Source organism: Thalassophryne amazonica, chromosome 13, assembly GCF_902500255.1.
Source record: "Thalassophryne amazonica chromosome 13, fThaAma1.1, whole genome shotgun sequence".
NCBI lineage: Eukaryota > Metazoa > Chordata > Actinopteri > Batrachoidiformes > Batrachoididae > Thalassophryne > Thalassophryne amazonica.
Genome location: NC_047115.1, coordinates 40,743,929 through 40,769,868, shown reverse-complemented (window position 1 = coordinate 40,769,868; position 25,940 = coordinate 40,743,929). Strand labels below are relative to the sequence as shown.

Here is a 25,940-nt window from a genome sequence, read left to right as displayed (position 1 = left end):
AAGTCCTAGGTAGGCCCTGATCCCCATTTGTACTGGTGCTTATCTCTGGATGCAGTAATGTTGAGGAGAATCTGACAGCAGTCCAGGACAGGTCATTTCCCCAACCAAGACTGGGACAATGCAGATGAAATGTCTTGTTCAAGGACACAGAGGTCATGTGACCAGGAATCAAACCTGGGTCTACATAGTTTTAATATTTTCATTGACCTCATGAAATTCTGGCTACATTTTCCAATAGGCAGGAGACTGGAGCCTAGATTTGATCTGTTTCTTTGGAAGAAATTCCTTGTCTTTTCAACACCCATCATGAAGCAGTTGAGTGGTGGTGCACTGTACAAATGTTGGGCTATACCCGGTCTCCAACCACAGCCACAAAAGCCCAGAACTCCTACAAAATTGTCATGGATATCTTGTGGTTCCCCTCACTAGTCTCCTTGCACAGTCACTTATTTATTGACATGCACATCTAGGCAGATTTATCCTTCTGTTTGTACTTCTTCATGCAATCATTACAGTTAAGGAAGCTGCAAGTCAACAATTAACTTATTAATTTATAAGTTTATATCAAGGTATTAGTACTTACAGCAATGGGTTACATAGGGAAAAACAGGCATCAATTGCTAAGTGATACTTAGTGTAAAGAGAAACTGTATTTTAACACAAATCATCTATTACAAACAAATGTTTAAATCTGAAACTATGGTTAAAACTATGTCCTTCCAAACAACTACCACAACAAATCATCTGTTTTCACTGCTTGTAGCCTACGAGCTAATCGTGCTTCCTGAATGCCTGAAAGGCAAAATAATAGGAGAGGCTAAGCAGCCCCAAACCTTAACTTGGTGCTTTGTGCAGTTATGTGATGCATTTCTCATCAGGTTTGGTCTGGTAGCATGATCTGTTGCTGGGTGCTCCACAGCATGGAACCACTTGTTGGTAGATGGCTGCCACCCAGGCAGATAACCGGACTGTTGCCAGTTCTAGAAAGTAGCCATCTATCTGCTGCAGCCAGGTGAAACGTGTGCATCCAATTCACCTTTTCAAGTTAGTGCGGTACCTGCGTGCTGGTTCATGCCCGGAGAAACGTGCCACATGGCAGTGCACTAATTTGCACTTTGTGTGAGATCAGACCCATGGAACTTTGTCATTCTTCAAATAGGTAAAAAATAAGATTTCGTTACGTAAGATAAAAAAGTTCTACCATGGCCAAAATTTTGTGTATAAAAGAATGTGTACATGCACAACTATAGAATTGTGGGGAGATGGAGGTTTGTCATTGTTTTTGTATAATTAAGAAGTCGACTTTAATGCCTGCACAATCCTCACACTGACTGCTACCTAACTGTCATAAACCCAAACAACAGAGTAGTAGGTTTGTCTCTTCATCTCACTATTGTCCTTGCAGCAGTCACGCAATTGTTGAGAACTGCCGACTTGACATTGATTTACCATACAGCACCATACCATTTGAATTTCTCAGTGATTGATGTAAATGGACTGCAACAGACTGGCATCCAGTCCAGGGTGTAACACACCTCACACCCTATGACTGCTCGGATGGGCTCTAGCCCCCCTCCCCCGAGGATCCTTAATTTAGGGTGACGAAGCGTTCTGTTTTCCCAGGACATATCTTTTTTTTGTTGTTGTTGTTTGTTTTTTAAGAAAGTGATAAAAATGTCCTGGTTTTCATTGTTTTTCATCTTTGAGAATCTTTGAGTAAACTTCGAGTATCATTTGTGTATCTCATTGCCGGGCCGAGTGTCCCGGTTTTCAGAGGTCAAAATATGGTCACCCTGCTTAATTGGAGTAAGCGGTTATAGAAAATGGATGGAGGGATCATGTAAATTTACAGTAGTCACATTTTTAATTTGTATTTTCTGTATCATCCCAACCTTTTCTAATTTGGGGTTGTAGACCTAAGTCCCATCTATATCTAGGGAGACTGTACAGTGAAGCAGATGAGTGTCTATAACACTCCCTGAAAGAGATGCCAATCTGACTTGCATTACTTCCCCAGCCAAGGCAGGTACCCATTTCCAGCTGGGAGGACTGAGATCGTCCATTGTCACAGACAGGTCGCTTGAGCAGAAATCAAATCCAGGTCTACATATTGGTAAGCCTCCTTATCCATTGAACTACCTGTTCTCTCCTAGATATAGGGATTACATGCTAAACATCATTTTTACATCCAAATTTTATTCAGACAAGTCAGGGATGGATACAGGTACACTTCCAAGTCACAGAATGTGTCTGGAACTTAATTTAAATAAATTATAAATACAATTGTCAGGAAGGTTAGTGAAGGAAACTACATAGACATCAAGACAAATGGAGTTATAGGCTTCTGTGGCTGTTTGGTCAAATGGTGCATCCTGCAACTTTATCTGTTGTACCACCAGTCACAGCTTATTGAAGCAGTGGTTCAGTGAAAGACTTTTTTTTAAAATGTTTTGAAATGCCATAGACAGCTTGTTAGAAGGCACATGGGAGACTCGAGCATAGATTTTAGCTGTTTTCTTGTAAGAACAATCTGTGCAATACTGTATAATACTGGCTGTCTTTTTGGTTTTATTTTTTATTGCTGTGGTTTGTCTTTCCAGTAGCTGATGAATATTTGCGGGTGTCTCACAGCTGTTCTCTGTTGCAGCCTCTGTCTGCACAGCCACACTTAATGTGCACATGTTCAGATTATTTATTCCATCCCCTTGCCTCTGAGGATTAAGGTGTTGATTCCTGTCATTCCCTTGTGGATCTTCCTTCGTAACGGCTAAGCATCCGTATGCCCCGGCCTCTCGGCGGTTGCTCCCATTGGGCTGGGGTTATGCAGTGTCATGCAGGTTAGGTCTCTGCGGGGGTTCTCCTGCAGACAGACCTGAGAGAGAGTGAATGGAGGAAAATGGAAAGATACACAAGGAATATATTGCAGATACAATGAAGAGACTGAAAGGGAGATACGGAGAATGAGAGGGAGTTCAGACAGGGTTCTGGGGGGGGTGGTTGTTGTGTGAGGAGGGAGAGGATTGAAGGAAGAGAGGAGGGGTAGGGGTGGAGTCGGGGGCTCTGCTATTTGTAGATCCTTGTGATGGATGACTGGTGTGTGTGTAAGAGAGAGAGAGAGAGACTGGGTTTTTTCATTCTGCTCTTTCCCTATTCCCTTTCTTTTCAGCAGAGCAGAGCGGGACTGAGTGAGAGGAGGACAGAGGCGTGCACGGACCAGAGCTCAGCAACTCCACAAAGACAAGACAGGAGAAGAGTTTGCAAGGAGAAAACAAGAAAACTGCTGCTTTTATTTATTTCTTGTTTTCCCCTGTCAGACAAAGTGGGGTGGACGTCAAACCGACACCAACAGAATAAAAGAAATCCAGAAGAGCAAAAAGGATTTGCTTTGGAAAATAGAATTAGAACATCACTGTAGATTTTTTTTTTTTTTCTCAAAAATTTGCACAGTTTTTAAGGAACTTGCAAGGCTTAGTCTGACTCGAAAGGTGCACCAGGCAGAATCGGGGTTTTGGAAGATCAAGCAGGGGTCCTGGTGATTATGGCTTTTAGAAGGAACTGTTTTGGGGCAGCTGCTGGGCAGCCACTCTGCTTGATGCTGGTGATGCTTCCCACATTGCTCATGGGCAATGCTGGTGCCTGTCCGGCACTGTGTACCTGCAGTGGCACCACAGTGGACTGCCACGGACTGGGTCTGAAAACCATGCCAAGGAATATCCCACGCAACACCGAGAGACTGTGAGTACCATCTGTACCCTTTGTGTATTTGCTCTTTAGTTTGCAGATTGTACAAGTGCCTGTGACTTTAGTCAAAGAGAACAGCTGTACCTGTGAAGCTTTGTGCATCTGTCACTCACTGGCATTCCAGGCAGGTATAAATAGACCTGAGGGGCAGCAAACAGCAGCATTACTCACCTGCTTGTTTCTAAGGTGTGCATGGTTTGGGATTTTTTTTATTATGAATTCTGCAAAGCTAAAGGTTTCTCCACTAATTTCTAGTTTAAACATGAATTTGGTGCCACACGTAGAGCTGCAGGGCCTGTAAGCGTGAATTATTCTGTTTGCAGGTTTGTTTCTCCAACTCATATGTCCCGTCTCTGCAGCACTCTTATTGCACTTTTTTTATCGTCTCATGCAAATCGGGTAGAAAATTAAGCAAATCTTGCTGCTTTAGCGGATCGTGCACATGGGTCAGGGAGACGGAGACGGAGAGGGAGGGAGGATAGAGAGTTAGGCTGCGGATGGCAGAGTGGAGTTTCTCTGTCTTTTTTGACATTCTTTTGAAATATTAATTTACAAATCAGAAGTGAGGATTGCAAGGGGAAATAGATTCTTCTATTTCAGCTTTTAGAATATCAGTGGTGAATAAAACATGCAGTGGGAATGGAGGAGAGAAAGCCTGTGTCAGCTGGCATACTGGGAGCTGGTTGCATATTTGATGCTTTTCATATTTAATTTCTAAGAACACCTTAAAAAAAACATTCCTCCTGCTTTTTTTTTTTTTTTTTTGCTTTTGCTTGTTTCCGGGTTTCTTATGCTGGTTCAACACAAGTAGTGAGGAAACAGTTGTTTTGTGGTTTCCTGTGACATGAATGGCTGTTCACACTGGAAGTCCACCCCGGCCCCCAATCAAGAAAAGTTGTTTGTGCATTCATGGGTTGTGCACAGCGTGAAGGTTTTATGGTTGTAGCATCTCAGAATGCATGCAGGCATTCTTCACACCACAGTGTGCATCACTGCAATTTATTTATGTCCTATTGTTGTGTGTGCATGTGTAGGTCATGTAGAAGATAACCAGCATCTACAGAAAAGGTAGTGTAAGTTAACAATGAGGCCCTGTTGTGCAGACTGTTACAGGGTGATTTATCAACATAATTGTGCTAGTCAGTTTTGTGCGGTCTCCTGTGCGTTTATGTGCATTTGACAAATGTCTGTTTATAGGAGTGAAGGTTTGCCACATGAGTAATGGGTCGCTTATCGCTGAGGTTGGTGACTCTTTTAGGTTCAGTGTTAAGGCACTTTTCACCAAAGGGATTTGGGACAAAAAAAAAAAACAGACAAAAACCTTATCCAAGACATGGAAGGTGGAGCAGCAGAATTCAGATACAGATGTGAGAGAAACCAGATGGAAGTAGGTTAACGCACATGCCTGTGTCATTCCGTTCATAGAAAAACTGCCAGGTCCACAAGTATTTAGACAGTGTCACGTTTTTTGTAATTGTACCTCTGTACAGCACCACAGTGGAGTAGAAATGTTGTTCAAGATGTGCTTGGAGTGTACAACCTGCCGCATTTAATGACAGGTCAAAACTTTGAAAAAATGAACACCTGCCTTTAAAAAAAAAAGCACCGGGCATTATGTGCATTAAACAGGGTTGCATTTGGTCGAGTCACTCTTTTTTCTAAGTCTGCAGCAGAGTGGTACCTTAAAATCCTAAAGCACAATTTATCCTTCTACAACTCCGTAACTTTGTGGCCATGCAATGATGTCAACGTGCGCATGACCCTTTCAAAGTTCTCCGTCGTTTTGGTGAGTGTTTTAATGCCATTTGCCACAGGAACAGTGGCTTTTTCTGGATTAATTTGTCCCTCAACGAGCTCTGCTTCTTTATACAATCATCAGCTTCCAAACCAACATTAGGGTATGTGCAATTTCCCTCCATGAATTGTGGGTCATTTGAGCATCTTTGTAGGTTTTAGACTCGGTGTTGTAAAGTTGGTCATATTGCAGACTTTCCTACCAGATGTAACTGATGCATGATTGAAATGTAATGTAACTGCAAAAACTTAAAATATGATGGGAGAGGAAGGAGTGAAACTGGAAAAGTGACCAATCACAGCCCTTGCGGTGTGCATCGTTTGAGAGGTGCATGTCAGTCTACAGAGTGGGTTTGCAGTGATGCGGAGGGCTCCCACACCCAGGGATATCTGTGTGAAAGGTTACATATTCCAGTGCAGGCAGCAAACAGCGTTTTGTTAATAATCGCTGGCCTTAAATAAAGGTCTGCCTCATTTAAGTACTGGGACTGAGCACGATCTGAAAAAAAAAAAATTCCTGAGTTTTTAATCAAGGATATATGGAAGATGTTTAGCTATATTTCAAGAGGGTTCAAATTTTCTTTTCTTTTAACTGGTCAAGGGATGGATACATGAACATTTCCAAGTCATTGTATATTTCTTGGATTTGATTTGTATCAATCATTGAATACAACTATTGTGGTACTGTATATGGAAAATTTGTCTTCAGTGGGCCATTCTCAAAAACTGAGTGACTGGGGTGCCAAAAGGAGACTAGTGAGGGAAGCCACCAATACCCAGGTAACTTTTAAGGACTTAGAGGCTCTGATTGGAGACTTCTGCTGCTGTGATTGGAGGAACTGTACATAGTGGAAATTTTGTTTGTTTTGATGCAGCTTCATCGTGGAGTGGAACAGAGACGGATTTTCATGCAAGAAAACATGTTAAATCTAGGCTCGAGTCTCCCATGTGGCTTCTGCCAAGCTGTAGCTGAAATTTCTCATCTTGTTTTTCAGAAAATCGTTCTCTGTGCCACTCCATCATGAAGGAATGTGTCTAAAAAGTTGCACATTGCACTGTTTGGCCTACAGACTCATCTTGGTGTCTTGTTAGCTTCCCTCACTAGTCTCCTTCATGTACGGTCACTCCATTTTTGAGAACGGCTTAATTCAGACAAATTTACATTACAGTGTGATGCTGTTTCTTTCTTTCTTATTGACTGATGCAAACGAAGTCCAAAACATATTCAATGAGATGAAAATGTTCTTGTATCCATCCCCTGACTTGTTTAAATAAAACTGGCTCCAAAACTCATGATTTGTATTAACAATAATCCTCATCTAAACTCTGTCAAATTACTTTTGAACCCAGCAAATGGAGTAACTAGAAAAATGGTGGTAATTCCTCAGTGCTCAATGTGATCATTTTGTTGAACTGATTGAAGTAAAGATCACAGTTGACACTACAAGCACATGTTAATAGTTTCTTTTTTTTTTATCTCTACTGGTGCACAGAGGTTTACGAATATGGTGTCACTGTCCAATTACTTATGGACCGGACTGAATGTGGCTCACAATATGCTAGATTGTTATGAAAGTGTAACACAAAGGTCAGTTTTTCAAGTTACATGTTTTTATTGCAAACTAGTTTGAAATTGTAGTACACATATATCCATCCATCCATCTATTTTTGTCCGCTTTATCCGGAGTACACATATATTTCTTTCATAAACCACAAAGCTCAAGATAACTCATTAAGTATTAACTTTACAAATTTCACTTTTCCATTATGGAAAAGTGAAATTAATGAGTATGGACCCTTGCAGATGTTACTGACGGACAATTCTCAGGTTGTTTTCAACTTGTTATAATTTCTTAATACGCGTATCATTTATACAAATTGATGATGTATATCAGAAAATACATATTTCAAAGTATAATGCCCATCTAAGTGTAAATGTTAGCTATAGTTTATGTGACTTTTAACCATCTATATCTCCCACTTGGTTTTGACAGATGGCGTAACATCCGCAAGGGTCATTTTTAATTTAATTTTTTGGGGGGAGGTGATGGTCTAGTGGGGAGGTGATGGTCTAGTGGTTAAGGTGTTGGGCTTGAGTCCAGAAGATCATGGGTTCAAATCCTCACCTGACTGGAAAATCACTAAGGGCCCTTGGGCAAGGCCTTTAATCCCCTATTGCTCCCGGTGTGTAGCGAGCGCCTTGTATGGCAGCACCCTGACATCGGGGTGAATGTGAGGCATAATTATAAAGCGCTTTGAGCGTCTGATGCAGATGGAAAAGCGCTATATAAAAATGCAGTCGATTTTGTACTTAAAATTGACTCAAGGGCCTTTTATTTACTTTTAATTTTTCATTTCATGGGTTTTCTATTGACTAACGCACAATGCAATTGCCTTGAGGTTGGTTTGAAAAAAATATGACCTGGTTGAAAAAGTGAGGTCCAATTGTGTTATAATATGTGATGAAAAAAAGTGGATTTTCCAAATTTCTTTTCAGTTTTTCTTTATTTTATAAGCAACGAAATACACTCAAATTATGCATACTATATATACATTAGTTACATTAGTATTAACAATAACAAACATTTCTATTCAACAATCCATATTTAATAAACACATTCATGAAGTACCTCAGGTGTAATATAGCGGTTTAGCATATTGTGAGCCATGTGTGGTTGAGTTTTGTGTGTGCTCGGGTGGTGACACTGGGGGGGTCATATTTTGGGCAAAGTGTTCAGTGGGGGTGTGTGGTTTTATGTACAGAGAGCAGAATCCCATTTGCACTTGTCAGTGTGGGTTTGGATCAGGTCTGACCCCTGTGCTCCTCCGACGGTGGCTGTAATGAGACCGTGAGCTACACGTGTTGTAAAATCACACCCTGCCTTGTAGCCGTCTGGCCCTCCCCCCATCCTTTCCTCTTTGCAACCATCATCTCTTTCTCATCTTCCTCACCTCTTGTCCAAGCATCTGCTCTGCCAGCGCTACATTAACATGACAATCACCATAATATTACGCGACAGAGAAAATCAGCATCTGTACAGTGAACTGAAGAGAATCTATAACGACCAAGCTAAAGACAGTGACCGAGTCTATCATCACCATCTCCCCCCTCTTTATTATCCTAATAAAATTAATATAGCCAACATCAGAAACCCTGAAAATTAGTTCACCTCAGACTGATTACTTTAAACGATTTAAATTGATCTCCATCATTTAATTACCAAAATTTAATTTGATTACAGAAAATAATGGTGGTAAATTAACTTAAGGTAACACGATGTCGTGATGATTTTAAGCTTTTTGCACTTTAAGCACTGAGGGTTTGATCTAATGACCTTCTGAATTGTTTTACCAACTGAGTCACAGTTACTGATGTGATGTGTACTATATGCATTTTGTTTCTTCTGTTTTTGTTTATTCCTATAAATGAAATTGACTGACTTCTTACTTACTGCAGAAGGTTTTTAAAAGATATTTACTTTTTTAGTTTAATGAGGGAGACTCAGATGACATAAGTCAGGTCAAGTTAGGTCTGTGAGCATGTTATGGCCATTGTCACATCTACCAGATTATGGAAATGGCAGCTGGTGATGGCATTACGAAAAGTCATTTCTATGGGTTTGTAATATTGTCATGAAAATGGGATGCTTTTCGTGACAGGGGCACAAATTTATTTTTCGACAGGGCAAGCAATGTGGGGTGATGGGGGTGTGAATAGGGTTAGGGGAAGGGAGACACTTACGTTATGGTTAGCGTTAGGAAAATGAGGAGGACAGCCAATCCCTCCCAACTTCCAGAAAGTAGTAATCTATCTGCTACAGCCAGTTGATACGTGGTCTTTTTTAGTTGCTGGCGTCTTCTGAGGCACTTGCTGGCTGGATCATGTCCAGAGAAACATGTCATGTGGTCAAAATATCAGAGCTGATGTTCCTTCACAATGCAAGTAATGTGCCTCATCTGAATTTCCCTAAATTACTACTTGTTTGACACAGTCATTCCAACATTACCCAAGGATTCGCCAAAGAGACCTTCTACCAAAGCCATCCAGGCATCACCTGTTTACCATCCAAGTCTCACAACCATACAGTAAGACAGGAAGCACCAGGATCCTAAAGACTTGGATCGTCATTCTCCATAATGATATCACCAACATAATGGTATCACCAAACACCTCTGATTAGCAACTTCATGACTCCATAAGTCCTTTCAAGGAGTCTCTCTCAAAGGAAAAGGTCCCAGAGACTTGAGATAAGTGAATCCCTCAACAACTTCATCATTTTCACTACATGGAAATTCAATTCTGATTTCTGAATCCAGGAATTCACTGAATGGCAGGATCTTAATCTTGATCCAGGACAGTATCAAACCCAGACATTTCAAAGTACTGCAATCAGGGTATCCACTGATTCTGCATAGACCATATGATCATCCGCAAAGTCAAGATCACTAAAACTTTCCTCGCCAAGGTGGTATGTTGGAATTAAGCAGCAATAGTTTGTATGCTGTTAATAAACTCGGAAGCTGAGGGATCTGTTCTTGAATACTCTGGTACTTAAAAGTGTCCCTGACAAAGACACAAATTCAGGAACTGCTTCAAGACCCAACCTGGTTTAAAAGTTGGAGCTGGATCAGTTGGAGCAACAGTAGGTGAGTTACCATTACAGATTTGCGCAGAGGTTTAGTGATATTTTCAGAATGTCAATTAAAAAGAAGGTGTGAAATGACCATTATACCATTTCCATGGAGTTATTGAATGCCACTGCTGGGTTTTGCTGTTTTATGAGAACTGTCATTCCAGTGAGGCTCTCGTGAGAACTGTAATTCCAACAGTAATGGCGATGGAAGGGTACATCCAGCTAAATATTACTATGTTCTTGTTTTTTTCTTAATCCAATATTGCCATGACATCATCTCTTATAACATTTAACAAGTTCTCTGTCTCTTACTTTATATACACGTTGTGTATTTTAGAATGTCGTATGACTTTCTATACGTCATGTCACCTATAACAGTGAAAAAAAATGTTTTCATTGCAGTTTTTTTTAAATAAGACTTTTTCAAATCACCTGAAAAACTGCCTCATGCGAGCTTTAAACTCTTTAGAGATGTCAGAGTTTTTTTTTTTTTGACATGCGTGTAAATGTATTTTCATTTTGCTTCAATTTGTACAGTTTGGAGGTTAATGGAAACACGCCCACTGTCTGGCTGTAAAGGCGACAGTGGATTTAAAAGATACTTAAAATTTTTACCCGAGATCCAAGGTCAAATATGGCCATCGGGTATTGGGAAGGTTTTGCTTCCGTCTGTCCGTCTATCTGTGCTCAGCATAAGTCCAGTCCTATTACTGCCACAGTCTTCAAATTCACTTTTTGGGACACAAACCTTGGACAAGTTCAACAATGGCTAACCTTGACATATTTTAAGAGGTATTTTAAGAGGTTAAAAAATGCATTCTGTTTCAATCTATTCCATTTTGTTTTTGAGTGCCAGGGGTGACAGCCAATCAGAGTAGAGCTGCACCTTGACATCAGTGGCTGGTCTTTCCAAAATCACTTTGTTTTGTGTGTTTATATACATGTCTCTCATATATTATGTCAAAGGTAGCGAGAAATAAACACTTCTAAAACTGAAAACACAATTTTTGGAACCAAATAATACCTCTGAACTTATTTACAAGACATTTCGCAGATGTTATCATGGTGTTGTCACAGACTGGTAGGTAGCAGCAAAACTCCATTTCATTTGTGTGTAAATCTATCCCCTTAGTCATATATTATGTAAAAGCTAGCGAGAAATAAACACTTTGAAAACTGAAAATGCTGTTTTTATAGCCTGATAACATCTCTGGAGTCATTTACAAGACATTTTGCAGCATTAGCATGCATGCTAACCTCTGCTAACTCAAAGCTACCTTCCTACGGAGTAGAGGTGGGCGATACTGGGAATTTTGGTATTGATCCGATACCAAGTAAATACAGGCCCAGTATCGCTAATATCGATACCGATACCAATACTTATTCATATTTAAGCTTCATAGATCCAAAGGATCCAAAAGACCTAGGATAGAATTTTGCCAAACACTGTACGTGACAACAAAATACTTTATCACAATCAACATTTTTGTTTAAAAAAAAAAATATCAATCAACACAACTTAAAACAAAATCTCCTGAGTTAGAGGGCTGACTCGAGGAGAGCGCTGAGTGGGCGGGCCAGGCTGAGGCTACCTGCATGGCTGTTGGCTAGTGCCGCTGAGCCATGTGACAGCGCAACAACAAAAGACCAGAGGGGGGAGGGTGTGCTGCTCCGTGTTGTGTGACACAGTAAGGCGCTGCTCTTACAGACAGAGAGTAGACTTTGATGAATCTGCGTGTGTAGCAGTCAATGCGTGCAGGAGAGAAAAAAGCTTGAGGATCATTCAATATCAATACCAGCGTTGGTATCGATATTAGGATCGATCCGCCCACCTATACTACAGAGTTAAATTTGTCTCATTAATACCTGCAAATGCACACATGGTGATCTACAAATATTCCTTGATTTGCACAACTTCTGCTCTTGTCAAAAATACACGCACACGCAAGGCCTCCTGCAGATGCCGTTAAAACATAAATAATGTTTTTGATTGATTGATAGAGGGGCTTTATTGAACATGTACAAATAGCACGTAAGACAACAGAATATTAATAATTAATTAAACAACTGCAAATTAAAAAAAAAACAATGCTCATGTGGCTAAGGGTATTTTAGCATTGCATTACATTTAAATTAGTTGATGGACTGTTATGAATAATTGAAATATATTTAAAAATATCAAGTTACAAAAAGTAAAAGAGAATTTACTAAATTATTCTCATTCAACAGTAAACCAAGTTTATTTGACCTAATTAAAAAAAAAAATTTGATGTTGATTGAATTATTTGAGTTAACTGGTTTGAGGTTTCAGCCAATGATTTGAGTTGGAATAACATATGGGATTTTCTGGCGTCTCCCTCAGCGTGTGTATACATTTTGACTGAACTGTGCTTCTTTAGATGACTATCTTTGGAGCAGAATTTTGGAGCTTTTCCAGTGGAGGGGAGCTGGAGGGTGTCCACAGTTTTCATGCATTAGAGCATGCCTGTATAAATGTGCCATTCACTTGTCTTTATTCATAAAAGTGAGCGGACACTTTCATATGTGTTTGGTGATTAAGAGGAAAACGACATGCTGCCTCACTTTGATTGGCGTGTGAGTACTTGTGCCAGGGAATGCCTGCGTTTTTGGCACAGGCGTTTAGCCGGTACAACTGTCGGCTCACCGGCCACCTGATCCGTAATTTACCCTGACATGACTGAGCACAGCCTGCTCACCGTCTGCCAGCTCAGCCCGTGTGGGAGTAAGTCAGACAGGATAAAAGAGAAACAACAAAGGAGAAGCAAAGTGAACGGTGATGTTTGAGCTGGATGCTGGCACACTAAGACTGAGAGGATTATTGCACAAAGGAATGAAGAGATGCATAAATCGACCACAGATGATATCTGAATGAATGAGATTGTTATTTATTAAAGCTAAATAGGTCTCAGGGTCTCAGGCAGACTGTTTCATTCAAGTTCTTTGCGACAGTCTCGTATATCTGCGCTCATAGCTGGTAATCCCGTGAGGAGCGATAATGTTTAGAAGGAGGATAAATCAGATGGTTTATGCTCAGTGGAGGATTCTGAAATTACAGGCCTGGGATTTAGTCCATTCAATTTGCTGCCTGCGTGATGCAGCTGTGGTGTGTTGCTGAGGTGAACACCATCGATCTGTTCGTGTCCTTTCAGTTTATTATGTTTGGGTTTGTCTTGGCAGTGTTAGTATCATTATGGTCATCGTATACAGTAATGTAGTAGTATTGTAACAGGTCCTGCAGCACCATGTTTTTTTAAATGTCATTTTTATGTTGGTGTGAAGCTAGCTGGAGTCTGGCAAGAAAGCATCAAAGCCAGCTGTTGTGTCGAAACTCACCTCAGGGTCAGACTGAAATAGTCAGTGACGTGAGCATAAAAGAACACCTTCTCTCACCAGTTTTGTTTATTTTTACTATATGTGTCCCTCTGCATGTACGCACTTGACTCATACTGATGGATAACAAATTAAAGGCCAGGTCTTGGGGGATGTGCTGAAGCGGGGTCCTGGATGGCAGCCATCTAAGCAGATAATCAGTCCATCCATACTTCTCCAAAGAGGCCATCTGTCATCACATCCAGGTGAAACATGGCCATTTCTTTGGTCTTCTCCATCCGCTGAGACACCATTTTCATGGGGTTATTGAATGCCACCGCTGGGTTTTGCTGTTTTGTGTGAACTGTCATTCCAGCGAGGCTCTCGTGAGAACTGTAATTCCAACAGTAATGGTGATGGAAGGCTGAGCTGGCTCATGTTTGATTGACACAAAGTCATTCCAGCAGTACCCAAGGGTCCTCTGAAGACACATAGTACCAAAGATATTGTATCCAGCCTTTGCCTTAGGTCACTGTGTAGCATTTAAGTCTCACAAACACACAGTAAGACACTAAACACCAGGCCCCGTATCTACGAAGCAACTCAAAGTCCTCTCAAAGAGCTACTAACTTAGCCTAAAATTTTCTGGCAAGGAATCTTAGCCTAAGAGTGAGCCAGCAGATGCCTGAGAGCAAGTCTGAGCAAGGAGGAGACAGAAACTCCTATCTTTGTGAGGAGGTGGGGTTGACGTAGTCCTCTAAGAGCTGTGATTGGTTGTCACGGAATGTAGAGGAGAAATAAAAAACAATGCGCGCCGCCCTCCTAGTCATGAATGGACAGTGAAATCAACCGATTGTGTAAACTGAACTGCATGAAGACGTGTAATCGTGAGGATAACTGCTGTGATGATGAAACCCAGCAAAAATTAAATGAATTGTTACACAGCTTAAAAATGTGCAGGGGTGGTGGCCAAGTGGTTAATGCACTTGGTTTCAGTTCAGAAGGTTCCATGTAATGTGGAGTTGTGTCAGGAAGGGCATCCGGCATAAAACCTGTGCCAGTTCAACATGCAGATCCACCTTGGACTTGGACTTTTGTTTTCCTGCAAAGGTAATTGGCATCACCAAACACCTCAGTCACGGGACGTCATGGCTCAGTGAGCTCTTCCCCAGTCTCCCCTGCTCTCAAAGCCGACGACCATAGACACAAATGTTATTGCTAAGAAAAGTAAATGTGTCTTATGGCTGCCAAGTCCAGCAAGTCATTGACAACCTTGATCTTTGTCTTGATCAGGGCAATCACAAACCCAGACACATCGACTCAGCTTCTCAAGCACTGCGATCAGGGGATCCACTGATTCTCTAAATTAAAGGAAAAACCTGAATAAATGAGTGGAGATGAACAATGCATCCTCCATTCATAGAGCACGAGGAGTCACTTAATAGTTTTGATGAGTATGAACATTAAGTGATTCATATACTATATCCTTTGCCATCACCTACTGCATGTGTGAGTTTAAACCGATGTGTTTTGACAGCGCTCACAACCGCCATCATCAAAACGCCAAATGAGAGAATATGTTTTGGAAGAATTCCCATTCCTTTCATAGAGTTCCAGGGATTTGTAGAATTTATACCAGGTCAGATTGAAGTTGTTCTGGTGGAACACACTGAACCAACACCTTGCTAAAGCACTTTGTGTTGGCTTTTTCTTTGTAACTCATCTATATATCCATGATATTAAGAATGGTTGTTTCTTTCCTGAGCATGAAAATCAAATTTCGAGGCTGTGCTGGTATCACCTTTCATCTCTGAGAAGTCTGTCTTCCCTGTTACCTCTCTTGGCCAGCAATAAAATGCGAAGAATACGGCGTGAAGGAGTAGCTAATGTATATGGGGGGTAGTGTTGTCTTACTTATAACTTCATTACGCAAACGTTTGGTGCTCTATATGTTTTGGATGTTAGGCAGGTCCAGAACAAAATTACAGGCAGCTTTTCACTGTTATGTGCAAACGACAATTCAGCTCTGCTTTAAAGGACTGATTCATTCCTTCCTTTAGGAAGAAATGAATGCTGGCGAACAGGGAAGCCATACTAAGTTGCAAAAAACTGACCATACACTCAAAATGGCAAGGAAAAAAGACTTTGTAATCATTGGTATATAACTGTATTCTAATATAATAACATTTGAATAAATATGCTCAGCTAAGTCTATTATTTTTATCTAATGTACCAGTTTACATCAACCCTGTTAACTCTCAACTTTACTAACAACATTAAACACGCAGCATAACAGACAACAGAAAATATCAACAGCAGGCAATACATGTAACAATGGTAGAACATGAAATATGCAGTGAGTCTTTCTGGGAAGTTAGCAGTGTACAACAAATGTGGATTCTGAATTTTGAGTTGAGGGTTACAGTAACCATAAAAAGCAAGAAACTCTTAATAATGATGCAATTTTCCAATTTTATGATTTGGAAAAATTAAGCTTCAGTTCATTTTGCAGCGTACTGTTGCCCCATTGATACCGATGTATTTTTCTTTGTCAGCAGTTTGTGGTGGAAAAAGGATTTCTCTCCGAGTACAGTAGTTAAACGGGAGTAGGAGGTTTGATTGACAACAATGTGTTCATATTAGGTTTTAAAAGAAGACTTGTGTTGTGCTACAGTTGGTGTATTCTCTATATCCATTTTTCATTGTTGCATCTCAAAAAAGTCTAAAGCTTTTTTTTTTTTAAAGATCAGAAACAAGCCACTCAAAGCGCACATGCTGTTTATCTGACTTCAAAGGGATCATATGCTGTAAAATTGGCTATCATCTATTTTTAACATTAAATATAATTTAAAAATTATATACGTATAATTGGAGTTTCATGTTACAGATCCTCAAAGTCCCTTAGTTTTCTGCAGAACCTTTCGACTGAAATCAAATTTTAAACTAAAATGATTACTTTTACAGTGTTAAGGTAATGCAAGTTGGCTGTGAAGCGTCATTAAAAATAAATAAAATAATAATAAAATAAAATAAAACAACAATGAATAAAATTACCCAAAGATATTTGATTATTTAAAAACGTAATCACAGTTAACAAAACAAAACCATTTATCTGACCTAGTTTAACACAAGGTATATATGGAAATACTCATGTGTCAATCAAGATTTGGATTAAAGGTTAGGACGGGTCCCAGAAGATTTTCAGATTTGAAAATGGGCTGTGGCATCCTTAAGTTTGGCAATAGGTGCATAGAAAAAGAATGTTAATGTCCATAAATTATTGTTGGTGATAAACATTAATATATGATACCTCTCGATCTATATTCACTTGCTGAAAAGCTGTACAGTATAACTTCTTTAACTGAGTGCAGATAGGGGCACTGTTTCACCAAACTAGAGTTATACAAAAGTCATTGGAAGATTGGAGTACTGCACATATAAAAACTCTTCCAGGGTATAGGCAGATTCACACACATATGCTTCCATCAGATTGCCAGTTGTCAGCGCACATCTGTCAGTCTTCTCTGTGTTCTGTGTGGAATAACTGAAACATCAGAGATGTGGCAGACCAGATGTTTTATCCGCACGATCCAGCACGCATGCCTTCATGCAGGACTCAAACCCACAACAGAACCTCAACGTCTGTCGCTGAACAAACTACAGATTAAAACCATAAAAGACCCTTTAGTCTGTGTGTCTGCTGCAACTTTGTGTGTGTTCTTTCTGCAGCTGTGGCTGTCACATACCCAGATGTTCGGCCTGAGTGACTATCTTTACAGAAATGCTTGTATGCTACATTTGTCCCCTGTCTGTCTCTTTGTATATGTATAGTTTTAGCTAAAAATATATATGTGAAAAAACAGTGGTAGCAGTATTATTTTGTGATGATGGTGGTGGTGGCAGAGGTGTGAGTGTGTGTGTGTGCGGTGGGGGGGGGGGGGGGGCAGAATTTGGAGGCAAATATGCATTTAAAGTAAAATTCAAGTGTCTACTACATACTATACATATTGTTAGTTCACACATGCGATGCACAATGTAAAATTGTTGACAAGTCAGAACAGTTACCCTTCTGACAGGACATAAAGGCAAATAGGAAAATTTAATAATACATACAGACACAAACATTAAACAACACAGACAGGATAGAGGTTGCTCTCCTTTAGGTGGCGCTATTCTCCTTCATGCTTTCTGAATGTTGGACTATCATGCTCCTCTTACTCAGTTTTGGGGAAGAGGGGTAACACGACAATTATTCACTATGCAGAAAGTATTAAATACATACAAATTATCCAGAAAAAATTAAATTACACATGGGAAATAAATTTAATATTCTATGCAATTACTCTAGCTTGACCTCCTGCTCCTAAATTTCCTCAAGGTGATGGTTGTTGCCTTTGCAATATATATATAAATTTTTGCTTATTGGATTAGTTTAAGATCCAACAACAACAAACATGTATGATTGTGTGGTTTACTAGAAACCTTTTTGACCATTAAACATTTTTTTTTAAATGTTAGCTTACTTAGTGGAAGATAGCAGAACTAAATTTAGTAGAAGCTAATTGGCCTGCTAACGGTTAGCTGAAACGCTAATCTGATAATGAAAAAGTTAGCGTTGCTAATTAGCTGTTAACTGATTAGCTGAACTGGCCCTACCATTAGCCCCGTTTACACATAGACGGTTTTGTCGGCGGGTAGTACGTAGACCGAAGTTCGCGGTAGTTCCGGCTCTTTTCGCGGTGGAAAGGGGCGGAGCATTTCGCCAGCGTTTTGACCGCCGTATTAGCCGCAAATACGCGGATAAAACGCCGCTAAATCCGCCGAATAAAGCAGCGTTTTGAAGCCGTAGCATCCGGCACACGTCAGGCAACAGGGGTTAATACCCAGTTCTATCCTTTACAAGACGCACGTGAGAACAGCTGTGTTCTGCTGCTGCCGATAATGCCCTGTGTACCGCTGGATTTATCCAGGCAAATCCTGCGTTACTCCAGGAACTTTTGCATATAGGCATCGTCCCCAGAGTATAATAGGCTGAAGCAGCAGGAATACATGCCTCTGTCACTGCAGGGGAGGGAGATCATACTCAGCCTTTTCTTCTCCTTCCTTTTCCCCCTCCTCAACGTGTTGCTCCATCTCCACCACAGGGCTACCCTCTGCATCTGAACCAGACCTCTTGGTAAGTCCTTGCCGCTGCCAATTTTCTTTTAGGAGGCATACTGGAACTTCTCTGCAAAAATATCTGGAGCTGGCCGCGAGTGAGAGGCCTGCATGCAGCACGCTAGCGTTTTTATATTGACCACCGCCTATCGGACGTTTCGAACGCCGTTAACTGGGAGGTGGTGTTTAGAACAGCGTACTGTCCTCTAGCTCCGCCGTTTTGTCTGCCTCTGTTTCCGGTTAAAACGCCTTTGAGGATGCCAATGTGGGCTCTATCGCCGTTTTACACGCCGTTGATTAGGGATACAACGCCGGCCGCCAATTATGGCGCGGTGTAAACTGCGGCACTACAGGAAGGGGCAGGATGAAATGGCGAATAAAAAGTATCAAACGCCATTGTTCGCATTGTCTCCATCGTCACGCGAATTCTCTGGGAGCGCTCCCGGAATTATTCGACATGTTGAATAATTTTTTCGACGATTCCCGGTAAAGCCGGAACTAAGCCACGCCCACTAGTGCCGGCGTTAACAATGGCGTGTGATCCTTAAGATGGCCAAAAACTCTTCTGGGACGCTTCCGGGAGCTCTTACCATCTATGTGTAAATGGGGCTATTGGCCCGCCTATCGCAAAAAAAAAAAAAAAAAACCCTTCTATCTATCGCTCGATCTATCCGGTTTCAACAAGGTCGCTTACAGACACAGCTAGGCTGACCTTTGCTTGTAGTACGGTGAGCGCGTAGATGACTGATCACGATTCGTCATCTACGCACTCACCATCCCACTAATGATTTTCAATGATGAAATGATGCAGATGGTCATCTTCCCCGCAGGAAGAACAAGCAGCAAGTAGCGTATAAAATACGAGGTCAGAATCCTGGAGACCCTGTGTGAGTCTGTTTTGTATGAAGGTCTTTCTGTGCGTGCTTGACAGCGCATGTGTGCGATCTGCTTGATGATTACATTTCCTATCAGTTCTCCTGAGGTTTGACTGAGTAGAATGAAAACTGTAAATAGCTCTTGAGAAGCCCGGGAGCCGGGAAAACACTCTCAGACTTCACCTTTATGCGCACACTTACACGTTCATTGGTGCACACGCTAAAAAGCGCACAGCTGAGGAACTTAGCCGCTCATCTGAAAGCCATATTTCAATGAAAGGGAATGATTTGTTCAAGCTGGGCAGAAATCTGACCTTGTAGTGTGGATAGAAGTGTTCCAGTTAGGTTTTGACTGTGTGTTATTTTGGTCATGGTGGTCTGGTTTCTCTCCTGCCGTCGCTCTATCTTTGAGTAGCAGGCTCTTGTGTACCCAGATGGGACTGTCTGGTTCTGTAACCCGATGGACCAGCTTGTATGTAGGTCAGTCTCTGTTCACAGCATACCAGCCATCCAGGCCTTGTCTCCCCACTGACATTTCTCGGACAGCCCGTCAGCTCTTCACTGCTCCCCTGCTACTCGCAACACTCTGCCACACTGCTTCACACCATCACGTTTCGGCAGCAAACGGCGCTGTCCGTCTCAGTGACTCTCGCCATCTCATCTCTCCGCCCTTTCTCTCCTCCCGCAAGTTTCACAGCTGTTACGTCCATATGTCGCAAAGTCTGGACAAGATGGAATTCTTCTCATCCCTTTCAGTTCATTCAGCGGGTAGACAGTGTGCCGTTCTAATCTGGCTGCATTATCAATGTGTCAGTGTGGTAACAAGCCTGTGCAGTTGGACATGAGGAGGTTCCTTGGATTGTGGCACTGAGTTTCTTCCTAACGGAGAGGAGTTTTGACACCATGGTTCCACCAGTCATCAATCAGCTGGATCGACATTCCGTGCCAGGATAAAGCTGCTCTGGACAAATGGTCCTGTGGTGATCACAGCAGATATACAGGGTCTACACTACCAAATATCTGCCTGCGTATGGCGTTTAAATGTGGTAATAATATTTGTCTGTTCTAGTACTGTCAATTGGGGTGTTTGATGACTTTTGGCAAAATGAGTGACACTTCAATATTAAGGTGCAATGGATTCCAAACCTCATGCTTTGGGTTGGATAATGTTGGATCAGATCCTTGTTTTAGATCAGTAAAAAAGGGAGACAACTATAACTTTGCTTTCCATTTATCAACAGAAGCAACTTTTTCCCATGGAAGGGAAAGAAAACAAGGTGTCCAATGTTAAAATAACATTCTAAGATCAAAAAGAATAACCTCACTAGGCACTGAAGTGCCAGGCGCAACTCGATGCACCTCTTGTAAATGTTGCACCATGGCCACACTGAGTCTGCCTGAGGAAATGCATCACTTGGCAAAAGTTGGGAAAAATGTATTTATTTATTTATTTTGTGGAGCTCAGTAAACTCCCAGTCATCATGCTCCCACCTGCAGTTGGTTTACGATGGCACGGGGAAAATGCGGCACATGCATGCTATCTTCAACTCCTGATGTTTCTGAGGGATTTTTTTTTCGTGCTTGGACTCCAGCATCTGTTGAGGGTGCACTTGGCTGCCTCGAGCAGAGCACAAAGATGCATTTTAACATGCTCCGTTTACGTCGGCATGCAACTGCTGTAATTTCACTGCAACTCTACATTGAGATTTACTCAATTGTTACTATGAAAATAAGTTGCTATGGCAATAAATCTGCATTATCGACATACACTTTTATTTAAACTTTGCAGTTAATCTGGGGTTCATATGTGTGCTATACTAGGTAACTTTAGTAATTGTGTTGCACTTCTGGAAAAAAGTACTCATATTTTGTGGTTCCCTTGCTGTCCATCTTAAGTAAGTCCTACATAGGAGCTGGGGTCAGTTGGTGCTGGTCTTTATCCCTGGATTTCGTAGTGTGAAGCAGGTGGGATTCTACAACTTGCCCTGGATGGATTGCCAGTCTGACGCTGGGTTCCTTCTTCACCCAAGGCCGGTACCTATTTATAGCTGGGTGGGCTGAGGCAATTCGGATGAAGTGTCTGGTCCAAATTCTCAGACAAGTAGCGTGGACAGGAATTAATGATTTATGATTATAAATAAGAATCCAATTTATTGCCAAGTAAGTTTGCACATACAAGGAATTTGATCTGGTGTTATTGGTGCATAAATAAATAAGAAAAGAAAAGAAAAAAACTTATGGATGAAGTAAAAGAGCCGAAAAGACAAAACTATATTCGCTGTTAAATAAATGGAATGGAATGGTACTGTGCAGAAACAGGTGACTGGAGTACATATGTGCAATACCTTTCAGTGCAGGAATGACAAATCTGTACTTTATGCTAGTGGGTGAGGGAGGCAGGGTAAGTGGGGGTCTCTGGCATTTATGACTCTAGCTGCAGATGAAAACAAGCCGTTTTTGTGTCTTTAGGTTTTGGTCCCGATGGACATCAGCCACCTGCCAGAGGGGAGGGTGACAAATAGTTTGTGACTTGGGTGGGAAGGATCAGCACAATCTTCCTTTCTCGCCTCAGGGCGCTGGAGGCATACAGGTCCTGTAGGGATGGCAGACTACAGTCAATCACCTCGGCAGTCAATCACCTCGACACTGCGGCATGGATGATACGCTGCAGTCTGCTCCTGTCCTTAGCAGTGGCAGTAGCGTACCAGACAATGATGGAAGAGGAGACTCGATGTCAGTGTAGAAGTTCATCATCATTGTTTTTTAGCAGGTTGAACTTCCTCAGCTGCCTCAGAAAGTACATCCTCTTTTGTGCTCTCTTGATGAGAGAGCTGATGTTCAGCTCCCACTTGAGGTCCTGGGTGATGGTGATCCCTAGGTAGCGGAAGGACTCCACAATGGCAACTGGGGAGTCACACAGGGTGATTGGGGCAGCCAGGAGTCAGTTCTTTCTGAAGTCAACAACCATCTGCTCTGTCTTGAGGGTGTTGAACTCTAGGTTGTTCTGTTTGCACCAGGACACCAGGTGGTCGATCTCCTGTCTGTAGGTAGACTCGTCCCCATCAGAGATGAGTCCAGTGAGGGTCGTATCATCGGCGAACTTCAGGAGCTTCACAGACTGGTGATTGGAGGTGCAGCTGTTGGTGTACAGGAAGAAGAGTAGAGGAGAAAGACTGATTTAAACCCAATTCTCCACAATGGTAGCCCAACTCCTTATCCAGTTGCTTTATGTCGGACAGAAAATGTTTTCTACAGACAGGTTAGAGGAATCTTTCATGTTTCTGAAGTGTAATGTGTTTTCTTAAACAGATTGCTGACTCTGTGATGTTTTGTTTTGAATTCTAAACACAGTGAGTGATGATGAGGAAAGGAACTTGCTGAATAGCTGCATTATCTGTGGCCTTGTCCAGCCTAGAGTGTTTACTTCACAGGGTGGCACCTTATCTAGTTCTTGAAGTTATTTTTATTATAGTTTTTATTAGTAATTTTCTTTGAATTCAGCAAATAACTGTGGGTATGTATATGTATATGTGTGTATATGTGTATATGTGTGTATATGTGTATATGTGTGTATATGTGTGTATATGTATATGTGTGTATATGTGTGTGTATATGTGTGTGTATATGTGTATATGTACTCAACAAAAATATAAACGCAACACTTTTGGTTTTGCTCCCATTTTGTATGAGATGAACTCAAAGATCTAAATCTTTTTCCACATACACAATATCACCATTTCTCTCAAATATTGTTCACAAACCAGTCTAAATCTGTGATAGTGAGCACTTCTCCTTTGCTGAGATAATCCATCCCACCTCACAGGTGTGCCATATCAAGATGCTGATTAGACACCATGATTAGTGCACAGGTGTGCCTTAGACTGCCCACAATAAAAGGCCACTCTGAAAGGTGCAGTTTTATCACACAGCACAATGCCACAGATGTCGCAAGATTTGAGGGAGCGTGCAATTGGCATGCTGACAGCAGGAATGTCGACCAGAGCTGTTGCTCGTGTATTGAATGTTCATGTCTCTACCATAAGCCGTCTCCAAAGTCGTTTCAGAGAATTTGGCAGTACATCCAACCAGCCTCACAACCGCAGACCACGTGTAACCACACCAGCCCAGGACCTCCACATCCAGCATGTTCACCTCCAAGATCGTCTGAGACCAGCCACTCGGACAGCTGCTGAAACAATCGGTTTGCAAAACCAAAGAATTTCTGCACAAACTGTCAGAAACCATCTCAGGGAAGCTCATCTGCATGCTCGTCGTCCTCATCGGGGTCTCGACCTGACTCCAGTTTGTCATCGTAACCGACTTGAGTGGGCAAATGCTCACATTCGCTGGCATTTGGCACGTTGGAGAGGTGTTCTCTTCACGGATGATGTGAAGGAGATGTGTTGCACTGCATGAGGCAAATGGTGGTCACACCAGATACTGACTGGTATCCCCCCCCAATAAAACAAAACTGCACCTTTCAGAGTGGCCTTTTATTGTGGGCAGTCTAAGGCACACCTGTGCACTAATCATGGTGTCTAATCAGCATCTTGATATGGCACACCTGTGATGTGGGATGGATTATCTCAGCAAAGGAGAAGTGCTCACTATCACAGATTTAGACTGGTTTGAGAACAATATTTGAGGGAAATGGTGATATTGTGTATGTGGAAAAAGTTTTAGATCTTTGAGTTCATCTCATACAAAATGGGAGCAAAACCAAAAGTGTTGCGTTTATATTTTTGTTGAGTATATATGTATATATGTATATGTGTATATATATGTATATGTGTATATGTGTATATATATATGTATATGTGTATATGTGTATATATATATGTATATGTGTATATGTGTATATATATATGTATATGTGTATATATATATGTATATGTGTATATATATATGTATATGTGTATATATATATGTATATGTGTATATGTGTATATATATATGTATATGTGTATATGTGTATATATATATGTATATGTGTATATGTGTATATATATATGTATATGTGTATATGTGTATATATATATGTATATGTGTATATATATATGTATATGTGTATATATATATGTATATGTGTATATGTGTATATATATATGTATATGTGTATATATATATGTATATTGTATATATATATGTATATATTATATGTGTATATATATGTATATGTGTATATATATATGTATATGTGTATATATATATGTATATGTGTATATATATGTATATGTGTATGTATATATGTATATGTGTATATATATATGTATATGTGTATGTATATATGTATATGTGTATGTATATATGTGTATATGTGTATGTATATGTGTATATGTGTATAAGTGTGTATATATGTATGTGTATAAGTGTGTATATATGTATATATGTATAAGTGTGTATATATGTATATATGTATAAGTGTGTATATATGTGTATATGTATAAGTGTGTATATGTGTGTATATATGTGTATATGTATAAGTGTGTATATGTGTGTATATAAGTATGTATATATGTATGTGTATATGTGTGTATATAAGTGTGTATATATATATATGTATGTATATGTGTATGTATATGTGTATGTATGTATATGTGTATGTATATGTGTGTATATATGTGTGTATATATATATGTGTATATATATATGTGTGTATGTATGTGTGTATGTATATGTGTATGTATATATATGTGTATATGTATATGTGTATATGTATATGTGTATATGTGTATATGTGTATATGTGTATATGTGTATATATGTATATGTGTATATGTGTATATGTGTATATGTGTATATGTGTATATGTATATGTGTGTATATGTATATGTGTATATATGTATATGTGTATATGTGTATGTATGTGTATGTATATGTGTATGTATATGTGTGTGTATGTATATGTGTGTGTATGTATATGTGTATATATGTATGTGTATATATGTATATGTGTATATATGTATGTGTATATGTGTATATATGTATGTGTATATGTGTATGTGTATATATGTATGTGTATGTTTTGTATGTGTATATGTGTATATATATGTGTATGTTTTGTATGTGTATATGTGTATATATATGTGTATGTGTGTATGTGTATATGTGTATATATATGTGTATGTGTGTATGTGTATATGTGTATATATGTGTATGTTTTGTATGTGTATATGTGTATATATGTGTATGTGTGTATGTGTATATGTGTATATATATGTGTATATGTGTATGTGTATATATGTGTGTATATGTGTATATGTGTATATATATGTGTATGTGTGTATGTGTATGTGTGTATATGTATGTGTGTATGTGTATGTGTGTATGTGTATATGTATGTGTGTATATGTGTATGTGTGTATGTGTATATGTATGTGTGTATATGTGTATATATGTGTGTATGTGTA

At 40.2% G+C, this 25,940-nt stretch overlaps 1 protein-coding gene across 1 annotated transcript in view; it reads left to right on the top strand.

Moving 5' to 3' along the window:
• The first annotated feature begins 3,088 nt into the window (after positions 1–3,088).
• Positions 3,089–25,940, top strand: part of slit1a (slit homolog 1a (Drosophila)) — a 290,699-nt gene continuing 267,847 nt past the window's right edge. Inside the window, 1 exon segment of the mRNA XM_034184458.1 lies at positions 3,089–3,735. Coding sequence (XP_034040349.1) covers positions 3,539–3,735 — 197 coding nt within the window. The 5' untranslated portion in view covers positions 3,089–3,538.